This window comes from Pseudophryne corroboree, chromosome 1, assembly GCF_028390025.1.
Source record: "Pseudophryne corroboree isolate aPseCor3 chromosome 1, aPseCor3.hap2, whole genome shotgun sequence".
NCBI classification, from domain to species: Eukaryota; Metazoa; Chordata; class Amphibia; order Anura; family Myobatrachidae; genus Pseudophryne; species Pseudophryne corroboree.
The window spans coordinates 52,473,833-52,495,527 of NC_086444.1; the positions used below are offsets into that span (position 1 = coordinate 52,473,833).

The window sequence follows — 21,695 nt, forward strand, 5'->3', positions numbered from 1 at the left end:
ACATTGTCGACACATGAAAAGGTCGACATCAGTTTTTCACATTTTTTTTGGGGGGGGGGACTTTTCCATACTTTACGATCCATGTGGATTACAATTGGGAACGGTAATCTGTGCCGAGCGCAACGGTAGCTGAGTGAGGCACCTTGCCCGAAGCATGGCGAGCGAAGCGAGCCATGCGTGGGGATGCGGTGCACTAATTGGGGTTCCCCGTCACTTTCCGCAGAAAACGACACCAAAAAAGTAAAAAAAAAACCTAATGTCGACCTTTTCATGTGTCGACCATTTTCAAGTGCCAACGGTTTGTCCATGTCGACCATGCCAATGTCGACCAATAGTGGTCGACCTAATGACTGTCATGGTCGACCATTCATACCGGAACCATTACAGCCCACCCCTTAAGCCTGAGGGGAATATTTATCCCCATTTTTTCGGTCAGTCCCCCACACCCACAGTAGAGTGGCTTCATCTCCCACCTGCTTCCTAGTGCAGCGGGCAGGATAAGGAGATTAACATGTGAACCCCGTCACCAAATGGAGGGGGCCGGGCTAATGAACACAAATTTGCATAATTTAGAACAAGCAAGTCACGCTCCGCAAACAGCCCCATTGTGTATAAGAACGCCCCAAACCCTGTTGATTAGACACATTGCAAAAAGTAATTTTCGTTTTAAAAATGTATACCGAAGTGTAAAAGCAGACCCTGGTAACCACTGGTATCGTTTTGTTTTGCAAGTCCGCTGTATGGCTGACAACTGGCAGACAGCGAGTGATGACGCAGAGAGTCACGATGACGAGGTGCTGCCGTACAGTGATGATGAAACGGACGATGAGCTGGACAGATCGCAGTCTCCTGAGCCAGAAGGAAATGACATCGACACCAGCGCAGAACAGCAGGCACCCAAAGGTCAATGTAAACCAATATTTACAGATCATTTTAATGAAATGTGGCAGTGTAAAAAATAATAATGTTAATATAGCCCATGAATGAAAGCTTGGGCGCTGTATGGCAGCTGTTATCTTATCATTTAAAGAATAGTCTTTTTTTTTTACATTATTATTTTGTGAAGGAAATATCTATGGCAGATGCTGTTTGTCCGCGGGGAGTGATGGGCGCGTTACAGCCCCACCCCCCCATAACATATTGCACACGCAGCAGCATTTATTGGCGCTCACCCGCCTGCAACTTCATCTCTAACCATCAGGTTAATAGAGGCGAACCTTGTGGTTAACATCATAGGATACAATGTAGTCGTTCCCACCACAGATTTCAAAGGCGCCATTGAAGTCTATGGGGAAAGTTTGAGTGTCACTGCAGCCACTCACAGCCAATTACTGGGCAGCTTTTACAGAGGTGCCTTCTAAATTTGCTGGTGGATCTTCTAGTGACAGAAGTCGTCCAGGTCCCGCTCATTCGCGTACAGGAAGTGTATTCGTTAATACCTACACTTCCTGATGTCCGTCTGGTTCAGGCCTTGCGCTTTGTTATTTTTTTAACCCCTGGGATGCCTACTTGGACTGAAGAGGACCTGATCTACATTAGGAATAGGAGAGTATGGATTTTTTTTTACAGGTTACATAGATGCTACAGTGATTTAGAGGGGGGCTATAGGTACCAAAGGGCCATTAATACACTGAATACTTGTGGTTTTCCAAGTAACAGCATGCGGGGGAGGGTTGCTGGGACCCGTAGTGGTGCAAATAATTTTTTACAACCAAAACTAATGGACAGTCAACTCGGCTCCAACTGCCCAGTGGTGCAGAGGATAGCCAAGGGCTTCTACCCTGGCCTTGGGTGCCTTGAGGGGGGGGGGGACCCCTTAATTGGGGCAGCCCCCACTCCCCCAGGAAACCCAGGCCAAGGCTGACTAGTTAAGGGGGGGGGTTAATATTACGGCCAGGGGACCAATATAAACGTGTCCCCCGCCTGTGCCATTATCTCCTTGGCTAGTGGAGCCTGGTGCTGGTTTAAAAAATACGGGGGACCCTTACGTCTATTTCCCCCATATTTCTGGAACCAGGATCGATCCAAGAGCCCGGTGCTGATTCTTAAAATACAGGGGACACCACGCATTATTTCACCTGTATTTTTTTAAACCTGGACCAGTTTAATGAGTCCAGAGCTGGTTATGCTTGTGGGGGGACGGGACCCCACACCTTTTTTCTCTATTTTTTTTTTAGACTTTGTTACACATTTACATACAGGACACGGACACATACACCATCGGGAACGACGAATAACCAAAACACGGGAACATAGTAAATTCACTCATGTCTAATCGATCTCACCCGTGTTTAATCTTGGGCAAACATGAGTGGGATATGATTCTTAATCAATTTACTCTAAGACTCTCGTTGTGTGAGAATAAATAAATTAAGCTCTGGAGAACTCAGTAATTTTAAACACTTATCCTAAAATGTATCTAAATCTCTTCTTTTCCATCTCAGAAAGCAACTGGCAGGTGAAAGCCAATGATCCAAGCTTCTACAAACAGCCGCAATTCATGAAGAAGTCATATTTCTGCCTTAAGAAAAGCAAATATGCCGTATGTATTGTGTTTGTTCTTCCATGGTAAAAGCAATAGGCTTTCTTCTATAGAAGCTTTTATAGAGCACACAGGTGTAACACTAGGTCAGAGTTACTTCCCCACAATAAAAGAATGTGATCAGGACAATAAATGGTTTATAGACGGGAAATGGGATCTGCATATGATCCAGTGCTACAGACATCTGCAGTGCATTAGGGTATGGCCGCAGAAGCATGCCATATACAATATGAAACAGCAATAGGGAACAATAATTCTCTGAGAATTGCATCATCGCATCTTCTGTCCCGACTCCCGCCCAATTCAAGTGCTCTTCCAGGAGTCTGGGTGTCTCCCAAAAATTCTGGAGCCCACCTGACATTCCAGAGAGTACGGCTTGAGGAATTGACCCTTCAGGGCGGTCTGGAAGCTTAATTGTGCCTCACAATTGCACCGCACACAAAAATAATTTTTTTTTTTTTTTTTGCATGATGAGATAGTTACACAGATTCAATGGATGGAAAAGGTGGATTTATGAACTTGTTTCCCGGTCAGCAGGTGTCAGCAGATTTTGCTTTTATTTGTTTTTACAGGAACTTTTGGGGCGTTGGTAGTCATGAGTCAACCTTTACTTTCTAGGGCACAGCTACAACACAATCCAGATGTGATGTGGATGAGCACATTAATATGCACTTAAATAATGTACCCACGAAAGTGACATGCATGAAAGTTACCCATATGTACTTACTCGCATACATAATTTTAGTCATAAATGAGGCTGCGACTAGCTGTGTTTTAAAATATTAGATGGACACATAAATCACCCTGGTATGCTATAAGAGCTAACCTGTTAATAATATTTTGTTCCTAAAGTTGCTTCTTCAGGCTGCTGTTAATGTGTCACATGACTACCATGGTAACCACAGGAACATGACCCATGAAGTAGTGAGCAGAGGGAGGAGCTTATGAATGCTCCTCAGAGTTCCATGTGCACTGTAAAATTATCCCCTCCATCCCTGTCATCACATAACCACAGAGGCACACAGTACACAACACTGAGACGTCACAAATGTGTTCCAACTAAGGAACTGTAGTCAGATGTCCCGAGAGGGCTTGAGGCCTGTACAAAGAATCCAGGTCAGGGCTCTTTGGTGGTCCCCAAGAGGGTGTAGCTCCTCCTCCTCTGCACAGTTCCTGATAGAGGGAATACAATACAACTAATACAAATTAGGAGAGATAAACTACCAACCAATCAGCTCCTGTCATTTTTCAAGCACAGCCTGTAACATTGCAGCTTGGAGCTGATAGGCTGGTAGTTTATCTCTCTCCACTTTATCACACTCCAAGGTTGAGTACTTCTCCCTCATAGAGATTTGGGGTTGCAATATTTTAATGTGATATATTCTGTTTAATGTTTAAACAATGAAGTGTATCTTGTTACAGAATTTATTTTGCATTTAAACTTTATACAGAAAAATGAAATCAAGACGTCCAAGTATAACATAATCACTTTCCTACCGCTGAACTTGTGGGAGCAGTTCCAGAGAATCGCAAACGTCTACTTCCTCTTCCTGCTGATTATTCAGGTAAGAGACTGGAGAGGGTGCTAGTGGTCATTATCAGAGAACGAATCAAACGGAATGTAATAATATTTCCCGTGACAGGGGCAGGGTTCAGAGATGGATGGCATTGCACAGCTGCTATGTCTTAGTATGCACCAGCGGCTGTGTGACATTATGTAACAGCAGCAGGAGGCGTCTTGAGCAGAAGGACAGCCACTGCCGGGTTTTGTGGTCAGCCGCTGCTCCCAAAGACGCAGCATCATATCCCTCTACGTGAACATCGGTTACTCAGGATAGCCGGTGTTTATGCGCTGCCGGGATGAAGCTGTGCTGGGCTGACACCCGGTGTCGGACTGGGGCATGTAAGGCCCACCGGGGGAATGCAGTGGTAGGTGCTCATGTTTAGATGTGTGGCCAGTCTGCAGAGAGGGTGTGGCCTGCCACCTCATTGGTTTGACCAACGATTAGAGAGTGCAATGTCTGGGCCCTTTCATTAATATATACAGTAAATTCAGCTGCTGCATGCATGATAATGTACCAGATTAATAACAGCAATGCACTCTAGAAAATGCACTATAGTCCAGTATAAGGTAACATATGTATAATGTATAATTCAAGTGCACAGTCTGGAACCTGATCCTTAGAGCAGGAGGAGGGCCCCCAGGCAGTGGTTTCCCCTGTTCCCCTGTGGGCCAGTTCAAGTCTGCTGACACCCCTCAGTTTTCAAGACTGCTGTCCGTCACTGCGCCGTCCACCGCCCCCAAACAGCCACAGCAGGTCAATCATCCTGCGGCTCGCGGGGCACTGCAATCTCTCAGAATGGGATCTGCACACACGCCCACACTGCGGCAACTGCGCAGTCGCAGATCTCACACCCTGGGGAATGCGTACATCTCTGAATTAGGCCCACAATATGATTACACAAAATATTAATAATATCTGTGTTTTCTGCTGTCTCATTCCAGACAATCCCCGCTATATCCACTGTCTCGTGGTACACTACCTTCGTGCCGCTGGTGATCGTGCTGGGAATCACCGCAGTGAAAGATATGGCGGATGATATTGTAAGTGTTTTATCTAAAGTCAATGTTGTATTCTAGATATCATCTCGGCTGAAGTTCAATGTGTTCTGTTCATGTATTGTGTAATATGTATTATCAGTAACTGCAAAAGTCAGAGCTGCGTACCAACTCTTAAAGTTTAAAAACCTTTAGAATGTAAGCTCTCACGAGCAGGGCCCTCTTCCTTCATGTGCTTATCCTTTTCTTACTTTAATAATCTTCAACTGCACCAAATCCAGCCGTTGTCTGCCACCCTGATACTTATTTCAGAGTTGTCTGCTGATTTAGTTAGTTTATTTACCCTGTACTTGGCCTATATTGTCTTGTACTGTAAGTCACTGTTTTCCTGTTTTGATTATTTTTTTATGTACTGTGTAATGGGCGCTGCGGATCCCTTGTGGCGCCATATAAATAAAGGATAATAATAATAAAAAACTCAATAATTATCATAATACTCCTGAACAAGTCTTTTTGGGTAAGATGCTGCCTAGAGTTGGGGTAAGTTACAGGGTCAGTTCGTCACATTTGGATGAAAACTTTGATGTTTAAACTGTTTTTGCTCTGGTGAGTGCCCTGTTTTCTCTTCTATGTGAATCTGGACTCCCTATGAGATTTTCAGCTGCGAGAACCCATGGTGTTTGATTGATTATGAAGATGCGAGTGTGGACATCTCTGTATTTACATATATATATATATATATATATATATATATATATATTGTCCTCGCCCCTCCCTATTGAGCCGCAAATCACTGCATTTTGCTGCCAGGGAATGGGGCCTAATAACATGGCCTTTGTAAAAAAAAAAAAAAAAAAGTATGTTTTCGGGTGCTTAGAAACCCTCCCTGCGTGTGCCACTGAGTGCCTAGTTTTATATTTAGCGAGTCCATGTTAATGTTAATATGATCTATTACAATAACAAAGCATTGAATCTACAAAATAATAAAAAGAGAGGTGTAACCATAAAATCTAATGTATAAACGTATTAAATTACAAATATTTGTAACGAACATTGAACCTGTATTTATATTCCACAATGACGCCTGTTTTATTTTTTTAGGCCCGACACAGATTGGACAATACGATAAATAACCGGACGTGTGAAGTTATAAGGGATGGAAGGTAAAAAAAAAAAAATACATATTTCTATTGTTTTTCAGCAATTAAATTTGCACTAGCCCGATGGCAAATAAACGGGTGTGGTTCATAGGGTCGACAGTTTCTAGGTTGACCATGTTTAGGTCGACCACTATTGGTCGACAGTAACAAGGTCGACAGGGTCTCTATGTCGACATGGTCTAGGTCGATAGGTCAACAGGTCGACATGCGTTTTTAATGTTTTTTTGGTGTCGTTTTCTCCGTACAGTGACCGGGAACCCCAATTAGTGCACTTTGTTCGCTCGCCATGCTTCGGGCAAGATGCCTCGCTGCGTTCGGCACAGGTTACTATTCCCAATCGTAGTCCGCGTGGATCGTTAAGTATGAAAAAGTTAAAAAAACACATTTTTAAAAACATGTCGACCTTTTGACCTGTCAACCTAGAGACCCTGTCGACCTTGAAACCCTGTCGATCTAGTTATTGTCGACCAGTAGTGGTCGACCTAAACATTTGTCGACCTAGTTACTATTTTCCCCTTGATCTCTCATAGTCAAACTGGGAATTAATATTATGTCATCTTCCTTCTTGAAACTTTCCATATAGAAGTGACTACAGAAACTTGCACATAAGAGGAGCCAAGTGGGAAGAGGAAAGTAGGATACAAATTTAATGGGCACAATAATAACCGGGGACCCCAAACCAATACCAGGCATACCAAGGAGACTCAGTCATACCCACAAAATTGTTGAGATACAACAGACTGAGACTTTATCAGTATTGAGTAATTACACTGGAGGGACAGCAGGTGGAGCTGTTGTTTATGTGCCCATGTGGCTGCACAGTCATGTCCTCGCTTAGATTACCATAATATTCACAATGGTCCCAAATGTGTAGCTACACCCCAATAATGTACTTGGGCCCACAATGTGTCATGGCAGCCCTGCTCACACACAAGTCAGCTGTGCAAGCAATGGCCTCTGTAAGCCAAAATGTACTTCATTGTCCCCAAGCTCTGTGATGTTTCCAGGCAGCAAATAAAAGGGGGGAATTCAATGCAATTCAATGCATTGGACATGTCCGCCCACACCGCAAGTTTTGCCTCGTCACCCATTGAGGTGCGCAGGAAAACTTGCAATGACAATAATACCATAACTAACAGACATATGTGCAGCCGAGCTTTATGGAGATGTAATTTGATGCTTTCTAATGGGCACAGATGCCGTATACAGTCACGTACATGCATGGGACAGGTAGCAGGATTGCAAAAATTCCAGTAACAATGGGAAACAAAAAGCATTTAAAGATAATCACAGGAGAACAATCTCAAGTTTCACTGTTTAAGCCAAGTCATTAAAAGCAATTATTGGTCTAACCGTCACCTTGAGAAAATATGGAAATTGGTTGATGCTCGCTAAGAATGTTGGTAGGAACGGGTGGTCTTCTGTTTGCCGGCGGTCGGGCTCCCGGCGCTCAGTATACCGGCGCCGGGAGCCCGACAGCCGGCATACCGACACTTATTTTCCCTCATGGGGGTCCACGACCCCCATAGAGGGAGAATAAAATAGTGTGGCGCGCGTAGCGCGCCACCGTGCCCGTAGCGTGGCAAGCGCAGCGAGCCCGCAAGGGGCTCATTTGCGCTCGCCAAGCTGTCGGTAAGCCGGCGGTCGGGCTCCCGGCGCCGGGATGCTGGTCGCCGGGAGCCCGACCGCCGGCCAGCCGTAGTGAACCTTTAGGAACAGGATTGTTAACCACACGTTGCTATCCAATCAGGATGAATAACTGAGATATTGAGGAAATTGGGTTAGAATTATTATTTTTATTGTTTTATTTTATATATTTTACTCAATTGTCATGTCATTGTATATATATATATATATATATATATATATATACACAAGGTTTTCCTCTGTATGTGTGAGAAGGACCTGCTGGCCAACTCGCCAAACAGCAGTTCAACACAGCACTCACTTGAGGCAGTAATGGTGTCTCTCTCTCTGCAAGCAAGCAGCTTGTTCCCCAGGCAATGAGCAATTTCCTGTCCAGTCTGACAGGCTTTTATTATATCCATGCAGGTTTAAGCATTAATTAGCCTTCTCTAATTAAGTCTGCTTTGCAGAAACAGACCTTTTCCTGGTATTTTAAATAGAGATGAGCGCCTGAAATTTTTCGGGTTTTGTGTTTTGGTTTTGGGTTCGGTTCCGCGGCCGTGTTTTGGGTTCGAACGCGTTTTGGCAAAACCTCACCGAATTTTTTTTGTCGGATTCGGGTGTGTTTTGGATTCGGGTGTTTTTTTTAAAAAACAGCTTAAATCATAGAATTTGGGGGTCATTTTGATCCCAAAGTATTATTAACCTCAAAAACCATAATTTACACTCATTTTCAGTCTATTCTGAATACCTCACACCTCACAATATTATTTTTAGTCCTAAAATTTGCACCGAGGTCGCTGTGTGAGTAAGATAAGCGACCCTAGTGGCCGACACAAACACCGGGCCCATCTAGGAGTGGCACTGCAGTGTCACGCAGGATGTCCCTTCCAAAAAACCCTCCCCAAACAGCACATGACGCAAAGAAAAAAAGAGGCGCAATGAGGTAGCTGTGTGAGTAAGATTAGCGACCCTAGTGGCCGACACAAACACCGGGCCCATCTAGGAGTGGCACTGCAGTGTCACGCAGGATGTCCCTTCCAAAAAACCCTCCCCAAACAGCACATGACGCAAAGAAAAAAAGAGGCGCAATGAGGTAGCTGTGTGAGTAAGATTAGCGACCCTAGTGGCCGACACAAACACCGGGCCCATCTAGGAGTGGCACTGCAGTGTCACGCAGGATGTCCCTTCCAAAAAACCCTCCCCAAACAGCACATGACGCAAAGAAAAAAAGAGGCGCAATGAGGTAGCTGTGTGAGTAAGATTAGCGACCCTAGTGGCCGACACAAACACCGGGCCCATCTAGGAGTGTCACTGCAGTGTCACGCAGGATGTCCCTTCCAAAAAACCCTCCCCAAACAGCACATGACGCAAAGAAAAAAAGAGGCGCAATGAGGTAGCTGACTGTGTGAGTAAGATTAGCGACCCTAGTGGCCGACACAAACACCGGGCCCATCTAGGAGTGGCACTGCAGTGTCACGCAGGATGTCCCTTCCAAAAAACCCTCCCCAATCAGCACATGATGCAAAGAAAAAGAAAAGAAAAAAGAGGTGCAAGATGGAATTGTCCTTGGGCCCTCCCACCCACCCTTATGTTGTATAAACAAAACAGGACATGCACACTTTAACCAACCCATCATTTCAGTGACAGGGTCTGCCACACGACTGTGACTGATATGACGGGTTGGTTTGGACCCCCCCCAAAAAAGAAGCAATTAATCTCTCCTTGCACAAACTGGCTCTACAGAGGCAAGATGTCCACCTCATCTTCACCCTCCGATATATCACCGTGTACATCCCCCTCCTCACGGATTATCAATTCGTCCCCACTGGAATCCACCATCTCAGCTCCCTGTGTACTTTGTGGAGGCAATTGCTGCTGGTCAATGTCTCCGCGGAGGAATTGATTATAATTCATTTTAATGAACATCATCTTCTCCACATTTTCTGGATGTAACCTCGTACGCCGATTGCTGACAAGGTGAGCGGCGGCACTAAACACTCTTTCGGAGTACACACTTGTGGGAGGGCAACTTAGGTAGAATAAAGCCAGTTTGTGCAAGGGCCTCCAAATTGCCTCTTTTTCCTGCCAGTATAAGTACGGACTGTGTGACGTGCCTACTTGGATGCGGTCACTCATATAATCCTCCACCATTCTATCAATGTTGAGAGAATCATATGCAGTGACAGTAGACGACATGTCCGTAATCGTTGTCAGGTCCTTCAGTCCGGACCAGATGTCAGCATCAGCAGTCGCTCCAGACTGCCCTGCATCACCGCCAGCGGGTGGGCTCGGAATTCTGAGCCTTTTCCTCGCACCCCCAGTTGCGGGAGAATGTGAAGGAGGAGATGTTGACAGGTCGCGTTCCGCTTGACTTGACAATTTTGTCACCAGCAGGTCTTTCAACCCCAGCAGACTTGTGTCTGCCGGAAAGAGAGATCCAAGGTAGGCTTTAAATCTAGGATCGAGCACGGTGGCCAAAATGTAGTGCTCTGATTTCAACAGATTGACCACCCGTGAATCCTTGTTAAGCGAATTAAGGGCTGCATCCACAAGTCCCACATGCCTAGCGGAATCGCTCCCTTTTAGCTCCTTCTTCAATGCCTCCAGCTTCTTCTGCAAAAGCCTGATGAGGGGAATGACCTGACTCAGGCTGGCAGTGTCTGAACTGACTTCACGTGTGGCAAGTTCAAAGGGCATCAGAACCTTGCACAACGTTGAAATCATTCTCCACTGCACTTGAGACAGGTGCATTCCACCTCCTATATCGTGCTCAATTGTATAGGCTTGAATGGCCTTTTGCTGCTCCTCCAACCTCTGAAGCATATAGAGGGTTGAATTCCACCTCGTTACCACTTCTTGCTTCAGATGATGGCAGGGCAGGTTCAGTAGTTTTTGGTGGTGCTCCAGTCTTCTGTACGTGGTGCCTGTACGCCGAAAGTGTCCCGCAATTCTTCTGGCCACCGACAGCATCTCTTGCACGCCCCTGTCGTTTTTTTAAAAATTCTGCACCACCAAATTCAAGGTATGTGCAAAACATGGGACGTGCTGGAATTTGCCCATATTTAATGCACACACAATATTGCTGGCGTTGTCCGATGCCACAAATCCACAGGAGAGTCCAATTGGGGTAAGCCATTCCGCGATGATCTTCCTCAGTTGCCGTAAGAGGTTTTCAGCTGTGTGCGTATTCTGGAAAGCGGTGATACAAAGCGTAGCCTGCCTAGGAAAGAGTTGGCGTTTGCGAGATGCTGCTACTGGTGCCGCCGCTGCTGTTCTTGCGGCGGGAGTCCATACATCTACCCAGTGGGCTGTCACAGTCATATAGTCCTGACCCTGCCCTGCTCCACTTGTCCACATGTCCGTGGTTAAGTGGACATTGGGTACAACTGCATTTTTTAGGACACTGGTGAGTCTTTTTCTGACGTCCGTGTACATTCTCGGTATCGCCTGCCTAGAGAAGTGGAACCTAGATGGTATTTGGTAACGGGGGCACACTGCCTCAATAAATTGTCTAGTTCCCTGTGAACTAACGGCGGATACCGGACGCACGTCTAACACCAACATAGTTGTCAAGGCCTCAGTTATCCGCTTTGCAGTAGGATGACTGCTGTGATATTTCATGTTCCTCGCAAAGGACTGTTGAACAGTCAATTGCTTACTGGAAGTAGTACAAGTGGGCTTACGACTTCCCCTCTGGGATGATCATCGACTCCCAGCGGCAACAACAGCAGCGCCAGCAGCAGTAGGCGTTACACGCAAGGATGCATCGGAGGAATCCCAGGCAGGAGAGGACTCGTCAGAATTGCCAGTGACATGGCCTGCAGGACTATTGGCATTCCTGGGGAAGGAGGAAATTGACACTGAGGGAGTTGGTGGGGTGGTTTGCGTGAGCTTGGTTACAAGAGGAAGGGATTTACTGGTCAGTGGACTGCTTCCGCTGTCACCCAAAGTTTTTGAACTTGTCACTGACTTATTATGAATGCGCTGCAGGTGACGTATAAGGGAGGATGTTCCGAGGTGGTTAACGTCCTTACCCCTACTTATTACAGCTTGACAAAGGGAACACACGGCTTGACACCTGTTGTCCGCATTTCTGGTGAAATACCTCCACACCGAAGAGCTGATTTTTTTGGTATTTTCACCTGGCATGTCAACGGCCATATTCCTCCCACGGACAACAGGTGTCTCCCCGGGTGCCTGACTTAAACAAACCACCTCACCATCAGAATCCTCCTGGTCAATTTCCTCCCCAGCGCCAGCAACACCCATATCCTCCTCATCCTGGTGTACTTCAACACTGACATCTTCAATCTGACTATCAGGAACTGGACTGCGGGTGCTCCTTCCAGCACTTGCAGGGGGCGTGCAAATGGTGGAAGGCGCATGCTCTTCACGTCCAGTGTTGGGAAGGTCAGGCATCGCAACCGACACAATTGGACTCTCCTTGTGGATTTGGGATTTCGAAGAATGCACAGTTCTTTGCTGTGCTGCTTTTGCCAGCTTGAGTCTTTTCATTTTTCTAGCGAGAGGCTGAGTGCTTCCATCCTCATGTGAAGCTGAACCACTAGCCATGAACATAGGCCAGGGCCTCAGCCGTTCCTTGCCACTCCGTGTGGTAAATGGCATATTGGCAAGTTTACGCTTCTCCTCCGACAATTTTATTTTAGGTTTTGGAGTCCTTTTTTTTCTGATATTTGGTGTTTTGGATTTGACATGCTCTGTACTATGACATTGGGCATCGGCCTTGGCAGACGACGTTGCTGGCATTTCATCGTCTCGGCCATGACTAGTGGCAGCAGCTTCAGCACGAGGTGGAAGTGGATCTTGATCTTTCCCTAATTTTGGAACCTCAACATTTTTGTTCTCCATATTTTAATAGGCACAACTAAAAGGCACCTCAGGTAAACAATGGAGATGGATACTAGTATACAATTATGGACTGCCTGCCGACTGCAGACACAGAGGTAGCCACAGCCGTGAACTACCGTACTGTACTGTGTCTGCAGCTAATATAGACTGGTTGATAAAGAGAAGATGTCTATGTAACTATGTATGTATAAAGAAGACTGAAAAAAATCCACGGTTAGGTGGTATACAATTATGGACGGACTGCCTGCCGAGTGCAGACACAGAGGTAGCCACAGCCGTGAACTACCGTACTGTACTGTGTCTGCAGCTAATATAGACTGGTTGATAAAGAGAAGATGTCTATGTAACTATGTATGTATAAAGAAGAATGAAAAAAAACCACGGTTAGGTGGTATACAATTATGGACGGACTGCCTGCCGAGTGCAGACACAGAGGTAGCCACAGCCGTGAACTACCGTACTGTACTGTGTCTGCAGCTAATATAGACTGGTTGATAAAGAGAAGATGTCTATGTAACTATGTATGTATAAAGAAGAATGAAAAAAATCCACGGTTAGGTGGTATTACAATTATGGACGGACTGCCTGCCGAGTGCAGAGACACAGAGGTAGCCACAGCCGTGAACTACCGTACTGTGTCTGCTGCGACTGGATGATAAATGATATAAAAAATATATATATATCACTACTGCAGCCGGACAGGTATATATTATTTATTATATAATGACGGACCTGCTGGACACTGTCTGTCAGCAGAATGAGTTTTATTTTTATAGAATAAAAAAAAAAAAACACACAAGTGAAGTCACACGACGAGTGTTTAACTTTTTCAGGCAATCACAATATAAGTATACTACTAACTATACTGGTGGTCAGTGTGGTCAGGTCACTGGTCAGTCACACTGGCAGTGGCACTCCTGCAGCAAAAGTGTGCACTGTTTAATTTTAATATAATATGTACTCCTGGCTCCTGCTATAACCTATAACTGGCACTGCAGTAGTGCTCCCCAGTCTCCCCCACAATTATAAGCTGTGTGAGCTGAGCAGTCAGACAGATATATAATATATATAGATGATGCAGCACACTGGCCTGAGCCTGAGCAGTGCACACAGATATGGTATGTGACTGACTGAGTCACTGTGTGTATCGCTTTTTTCAGGCAGAGAACGGATATATTAAATAAACTGCACTGTGTGTCTGGTGGTCACTCACTATATAATATATTATGTACTCCTGGCTCCTGCTATAACCTATAACTGGCACTGCAGTAGTGCTCCCCAGTCTCCCCCACAATTATAAGCTGTGTGAGCTGAGCAGTCAGACAGATATATATAATATTATATATAGATAATAGATGATGCAGCACACTGGCCTGAGCCTGAGCAGTGCACACAGATATGGTATGTGACTGACTGAGTCACTGTGTGTATCGCTTTTTTCAGGCAGAGAACGGATATATTAAATAAACTGCACTGTGTGTCTGGTGGTCACTCACTATATAATATATTATGTACTCCTGGCTCCTGCTATAACCTATAACTGGCACTGCAGTAGTGCTCCCCAGTCTCCCCCACAATTATAAGCTGTGTGAGCTGAGCAGTCAGACAGATATATATAATATTATATATAGATAATAGATGATGCAGCACACTGGCCTGAGCCTGAGCAGTGCACACAGATATGGTATGTGACTGACTGAGTCACTGTGTGTATCGCTTTTTTCAGGCAGAGAACGGATATATTAAATAAACTGCACTGTGTGTCTGGTGGTCACTCACTATATAATATATTATGTACTCCTGGCTCCTGCTATAACCTATAACTGGCACTGCAGTAGTGCTCCCCAGTCTCCCCCACAATTATAAGCTGTGTGAGCTGAGCAGTCAGACAGATATATATAATATTATATATAGATAATAGATGATGCAGCACACTGGCCTGAGCCTGAGCAGTGCACACAGATATGGTATGTGACTGAGTCACTGTGTGCTGTGTATCGCTTTTTTCAGGCAGAGAACGGATTATAAAGTAAACTGCACTGTCCTCACTAGTAAACTCTCTCCACTCAGTCTCTACACTTCTACAGTAACAGTACTCCTCCTAGTCAGCTCCAGTAAATCTCTCTCAGTCTCTTATAATCTAAATGGAGAGGACGCCAGCCACGTCCTCTCCCTATCAATCTCAATGCACGTGTGAAAATGGCGGCGACGCGCGGCTCCTTATATAGAATCCGAGTCTCGCGATAGAATCCGAGCCTCGCGAGAATCCGACAGCGTCATGATGACGTTCGGGCGCGCTCGGGTTAACCGAGCAAGGCGGGAAGATCCGAGTCGCTCGGACCCGTGAAAAAAAACATGAAGTTCTGGCGGGTTCGGATTCAGAGAAACCGAACCCGCTCATCTCTAATTTTAAATCTTGGACATATATACCTGTCCTCAAACACAATTCCACTGCTTTTATCACAATATATATTAAATACGGGTGTTGAAAAACTATTCCATCTGGTAAATGAGATGAATGATTCTTTCCACAAAATCGTTGTTTATTGTTGGTAAACCCGCTGGTCATAATTGTCTGTAGAACTGAGGGTAAATAAAAGTCTGCTATGGCCGTCTTTTTACCATACTGGTTCCTACTTTGTATGTCCAAAAGGTTAGTTTACCTTCCAATTATCCTGGTCTGTACCACACATTCTACTCTGGTCTATAATAGACGTCTTGGGAATACTCATATTCCCTTAATTTATTGGCATGTGTAGCTTGAAACTTACCTTACTGTAGTCTACATAATTCAACCAATCTGTGACGTAGGATAGTGCAACAGGCTGAGTGTCCTAATACATTACTATACAGAACGCCTTACTAATATACAGGAGTTCTCACATCATCTGTGTTTCCTTTCCTCTTGGTTACTGGTAAAGACGATGCATTGTTGTTTCCACGCACAGACCTAACACTGATACTCATCACTTTCACTTATATCAAGGTTTAAGAAAAGCAAATGGAAAGACCTTGGTGTCGGGGACATCATACGAATTAGCAGGGATGAGTTTGTTCCGGTTAGTATCATTTAATAATTATTATTACAGTCCTTCTGCAAAAGCAATTCATGTAAAGAACTCTGACATTCACTGCTATATACATATTGCCTACAAACGCCATGGTGTGGTACAATCAGGGAAAACTATTCAGACAGATTGGGGCTGATGCAGAGCAGAATAGCCAGTCCGCTTGCAGAGCATATTTGACGTGTTTTCGCACTGCGGATGCTCTGGAACCAAATGTATGCAACTACAGCCGTTGCAGGAATGGATTTCATATGCATCTAAAGCACATCCTTACTGGGCTGTAGCAGGGAGTACGGGTGCCCCCTGAGTACGTTTGGATGGAACTGCAGGCTAGGTGAGTTGTGCGGAATTTTAAATACACAATTTTCCAGATAGGGCTGGTGCAAGTGCACACTGACGATGTTAACAGGTATCCACTATCCATTAAAGTGAACATATAGGAGCGGCCAAGGTGTAGATACCATACCCTCCAACTGTACCTTTTTGACAAGTACAGTACCTTTTTTTTATGGTCTGTACCGATTTTTGGCTCTCCAAACTTCCATTGAAAGTACAGGAAAAGGGGCGTGGCCATTCACTCGTGGCCACGCCCTCTTTTCTAATTTGTACCGATTTTTATGTTTAAAATGTTGGAGGGTATGAGATACTTGTAGCACTCAGTATACCCAATACACAAATTTGGTTCCAAGAAGCAATTACAGCCATCTTCTGTTCAACTTTCCATCAGCCCCGTTATGGTTAACGATACAGTCACTATGAAACCGTCTCGCTGCAGCGCAGCCAACACCCACACAAACTAGAGGAAAACGTCCATGTTGTGTCCAGCTAGCGGTCAATACGCCTGGTACTGATGCCTGGACACTTCAGTCCTCGGTGTCGAAAGTTATTTACCACAGTGTCAACTTTAAATGCTAGACGAACCATGGATATAGTAGGCTTGTTTTTTGCCGGGTGACATTGTCAAGAGGTACTGGGGTCTATTCATGAAGCAGTGATAAGAGTGTAGAAGTGAACCAGTGGAGAAGTTGCCCATGGCAACCAATCAGCTCTTAAGTAACACTTAGCAAGTGCTTTCCATCAAATTATACGGAGCAGCTGATTGGTTGCCATGGACAACTTCTCCATTGGCTCACTTCACTGCTTCATGAATAGCCCCCACTATTGGTACTGATGCTTGTATTAGTCAATGGGTCGCTACTTTGACGATCGATCTATAAAAGGCTATTACATTCTGGTGATTATAATGATCGGAAAATAGAGTCCTGATTCCTATTTATATAACTACAAATGCTCCTGGGTCCTGTTGCCACTCAGTTATTAAGCTTTTCTCATGCTGTCCTTCCATGTTACAGGCTGACGTTCTGCTGCTGTCCAGCTCTGAACCCAACAGCCTGTGCTACGTGGAGACAGCGGAACTGGACGGGTAGGAAACACTATAATATTGTAACGTAATATTAGTAACCTTGGAAACACATACCATTGTCTGCCAGAAGGAAAACAAAGGATGTAATTTAGAGTTTACAGTATGTAACTAATGAGCCTTTTTTTAAAATAACTTGCTACTTTCTTAAAACATACACCTGTACAAACTGTACCTGCCCGACCTCCCATGTGTCCAGATTTTGGAGTGAGTGTGGAACCCTCCTACATCGTGCCCACTCCCTAGAGAAATTACAGGATTTGCAGAATTGCATAGATGGAGTGGGTCCCCTCACATCCAGCAGCCATCACCAGCTTGCCCGCAGGTAGTCTCCCTGGGGCTGAATAATAACATTTGGCAAGTGTGGTACAAACTCCAAAGTGTAGACAATCAAGCTGAAGTAGTTCCCCAGTTGGGTCTATCCGTCCACATTTACTTAGGGCCTGGACAGATCATGTAATGATAATATATCATTATTTATATTCACTGTAATTTTTGTAATAAGTGTCTGATGGACTGTTAGGGGTATATTCAATACCTGTCGGATCCTTTCCGACAGAAAGAATCCGAAAGGTCAGTATTCAGTGCCACGGCCAAACCCGACAGGTTTGGCCCGTTCCCGACACTGCCAATCCGACTTTTTTTAAAGTCGGATTGACATTGTCGGAAACGGGGCTAAAATCTGTCGGGTTTGGGCGCGCTCCCGACAATACACGCGGCTCGGCGGATGAAGCCTCCAATCCGAGTGTATTCCGTCAGGCTTCCGACGAGTCGGAATAAACTGGGCCCTAATAAATAGGTCAGAACCCCTTCCGACCTAACTTTCTGACAGGATGGCAGCTTCCGACACTTATTGTATACAGCCCTAAGTCCTAATAGTGCAGTGGTGTTGCTTTAGGCCTCTTGGCCCGGGCACAAGATCTAAATCCCTGTAACCTGCCAGCGCTGTCTCCATTACCCCCGATATAATGCAGCCCTTAGCGTTAGGCTGTAATATATATATATATATATATATATATATATATATAGGGCAGTGTGGAAGCTGCATTGCACAAAGAGCTTATTGCAAAGTAATTAATCACCTACATCTCGGAGAGATAACGTCCTTTGTACATATAACCTGATCCCCTGTTATTATTTTTTACAATGCAGCACTAATGAATCCTGAATCTATTCTATAATTTAATTCCTGAGTGACAGTAAAAGCCATACAGTGCAATTCCGTGCTTGCTTGTAACAGGAAAGTGCCGGTAGGCTCCATATGGCCCCACATTTTGGCTGACAACAGAATTCTACCCTCTTCACTAACCTGCATTGGAGACCTACACCCCGAAACTACATGTGTCCCAGCATTGTTCTGTTCTGCGTTTTACATAAGGCTCTATTTACTAAGCCTTGGATGGAGGATAAGTTACCAGCCAATCAGCTCCAAACTGTCATTTTTCAAACACAGCCTGTAACATGACAGTTAGGAGCTGATTGGCTGGTACTTTATCTCCGTCCACTTTATCTCTCTCCAAGGCTTAGTAAATAGAACCCAAAGTTACTAAATTCCAAGCAACCTGATGGATGTTTATTGTGTCTTTTTGTATCAGTGAAACAAACTTGAAGTTCAAAATGTCCCTTGAAGTAACGGATATGTGCCTGAAAGAAGAAAACGAGCTTGTGGGATTTGATGGTGAGCTTGTTGTCATTTCATAAATCATTTCTATGACAATTTGACACTAGTGCGGCTCCTCGCGTGCAGCGCGCTGACCACAACACATGGGCCCTCATTTCCGAGTTCACTCGCCAGCTGCTTTTAGCAGCCGTGCAAACGCTAAGCCGCCTCCCACTGGGAGTGTATTTTAGCTTAGCAGAAGTGCGAATGAAAGGATCGCACAGCGGCTACAAAATAATTTTGTGCAGTTTCAGAGTAGCTCCAGACCTACTCAGCGCTTGCGATGACTGCAACTATTCAGTTCCTGTTTTGACGTCTCAAACACGCCCTGCATTCGGCCAGCCACACCTGCCTTTTTCCTGGCACGCCTGCGTTTTTACACACACTTCCTGAAAACGGTCAGTTCACACCCAGAAACGCCCACTTCCTGTCTATCAATCTGCGTCCAGCAGTGCCACTGAAAAGCATCGCTAGACCTTGTGTAAAAAAACATCAGCTCTTGTGAAAGTACGTCGCACATGCGCATTGCGCCGCATACGCATGTGCTGAAGTGCCACTTTTTTGCCTAATCGCTGCGCTGCAAACGAAAACAGCTAGCGAACAACTCGGAATGACCCCCAAGATTCCCACAATCACAGTGTCGACAGCAAAAGGTCAACATTGATGTCATTGTCAACATGGTAAAAATGTCAACATTTTTAATGTCAAGACATTGACAGAATGTTGACGTTTCCATTAGGTTTAGGGTTGCCATTAGGGACAGAATTACAGGAAAAACACTATGTCGACATCAGTGTCAAAATTCTGATAAGACATATCTTTTTTAAGTTTAGATTTAACAGTTTGACTCCTTCAATGTCTAGGATCAGACCTGGGGGTTTATTTAATAAGTCTACGAAAGTTCGAGTTTTGTTCCTGCAGAAGCATATGGAAAGTAACCAGAGTATATAATACCCCTTTCACACCACCTAAGGGGGGGAAGCACACCCGGGAGCCTGATACGGGAGGTCCCAGGGTGCGACCCACCTCAGGTGCCCCACCACTGCTGTCTGCAACCCGACACACTGCCGGGTTGGTGACGTCAGTGGTGACGGCGCTTAGAGATCACATGATCCCATTCACACCGCACAGCGAGCCAGGTTGAACATGAGTTCAACCCTGCTCGCTACCAGGGTTGAAATACCTGGTCGCTCCACCTGGTATTTTTTCCCTGGCACCTTTCCGACCGCACATGAACACGGGTTATGCGCGCTCATGTGCCAATAAATAACCCGTGTTCATAGTTGGCGGTCTGAAAGGGGTATTAGTAATTTATCACATTTGCAGCTGGATGTAACAGCATCCGAGTTTGCCCGAGGCGCGGGTTACCGCCGAACTCGGTCATTTTTTTAAAGCAGCTGTCATTTACAAGGCAAAACCACACCTTGTAAATGACTGCTGTGTTAAAAAAAATGTCCAGGTTTGGCCGGCGTTGCGCACCTCCGGCAAACTCACATGCCATTACATCCCGCCGTTGGAATCAGAAGATTCCTAATCCATATGAATATGTAATCTCATCTGGTGGTTCTCCCCTAGACTTTCCTGTGTACATTTTATTTCTTAAGTGTCAGGTTTCCGAAGCCTTTCGGCATTTAAACCGACAATAATGTTAATTGCAAACCTGAGCGTGTTTTGCGTTTAATATTATTAGCGTTTTAAATCCTGTAGGCAAAACCACTTACAGCTGAGCAAAAAATCACGATATTCATTCCTGCCAACTCCACCCCTCTCTCTATCTAAATGTCTGCCCCTCCCTAGATGTATGTTCCTTGCTCAGCAACCTACATGTACTTGCCTATAATTAACCTCCCCTTACATCATAAATAATTCATAATTATCTCAGCTCTACATTTTTTTTCCCTTTACTACAGTGGTTCCCGAACTCGGTCCTCAAGGCAGAGGTGTCACTTACTTTAAGTACACCCGATGCAATGCTGGGACAATGGGGCAGGGCTTCGTGGAAAAGGGGTGGGGCTTCATGGGAGGGGGCAGAGTTTTGCATCCTGTCCTCCTCCTTTTTTCGTCATTCCGGGTGTTCGGGAGGTGGGGCTGCCCCCTGGGGAGTGTCGTGACTGCAGTGCCGGCTCCTACACAGTGGGAGTAATTCCAAGTTGATCGCAGCAGGATTTTTTTTAGCAATTGGGTAAAACCATGGCCCTCATTCCGAGTTGATCGGTCGCAAGGCGAATTTAGCAGAGTTACACACGCTAAGCCTACGCCTACTGGGAGTGTATCTTAGCTTCTTAAAATTGCGACCGAAGTATTCGCAATATTGCGATCAGAAACTACTTAGCAGTTTTAGAGTAGCTCCACACTTACTCTGCCTGTGCGATCAGTTCAGTGCTTGTCGTTCCTGGATTGACGTCACAAACACACCCAGCGTTCGCCCAGACACTCCCCCGTTTCTCCGGCCACTCCTGCGTTTTTTCCGGAAACGGTAGCGTTTTTATCCACACGCCCCTAAAACGCCGTGTTTCCGCCCAGTAACACCCATTTCCTGTCAATCACACTACGATCGCCGGAGCGATGAAAAAGCCGTGAGTAAAAATACTATCTTCATTGTTAAATTACTTGGCGCAGTCGCAGTGCGAATATTGCGCATGCGTACTAAGCGGATTTTCATTGCGATGCGAAGAAAAAGAACGAGCGAACGACTCGGAATGAGGGCCCATGTGCACTGCAGGGAAGGCAGATATAACATGTGCAGAAAGAGTTAGATTTGGGTGAGTTATTTTGTTTCTGTGCAGG

The 21,695-nt window shown here is 45.2% G+C and overlaps 1 protein-coding gene across 1 annotated transcript in view; it reads left to right on the plus strand.

Moving 5' to 3' along the window:
- The first annotated feature begins 737 nt into the window (after positions 1-737).
- LOC135055279 (phospholipid-transporting ATPase IC-like) overlaps positions 738-21,695 on the plus strand; it is a 65,327-nt gene continuing 44,369 nt past the window's right edge. Inside the window, exons 1-8 of the mRNA XM_063959170.1 lie at positions 738-903; positions 2,445-2,542; positions 3,994-4,107; positions 5,049-5,147; positions 6,204-6,265; positions 15,747-15,819; positions 17,181-17,251; positions 18,844-18,926. Of these exons, the coding sequence (XP_063815240.1) occupies positions 741-903; positions 2,445-2,542; positions 3,994-4,107; positions 5,049-5,147; positions 6,204-6,265; positions 15,747-15,819; positions 17,181-17,251; positions 18,844-18,926 (763 nt within the window). The 5' untranslated portion in view covers positions 738-740. The remainder of the gene's footprint in view (positions 904-2,444; positions 2,543-3,993; positions 4,108-5,048; positions 5,148-6,203; positions 6,266-15,746; positions 15,820-17,180; positions 17,252-18,843; positions 18,927-21,695) is intronic.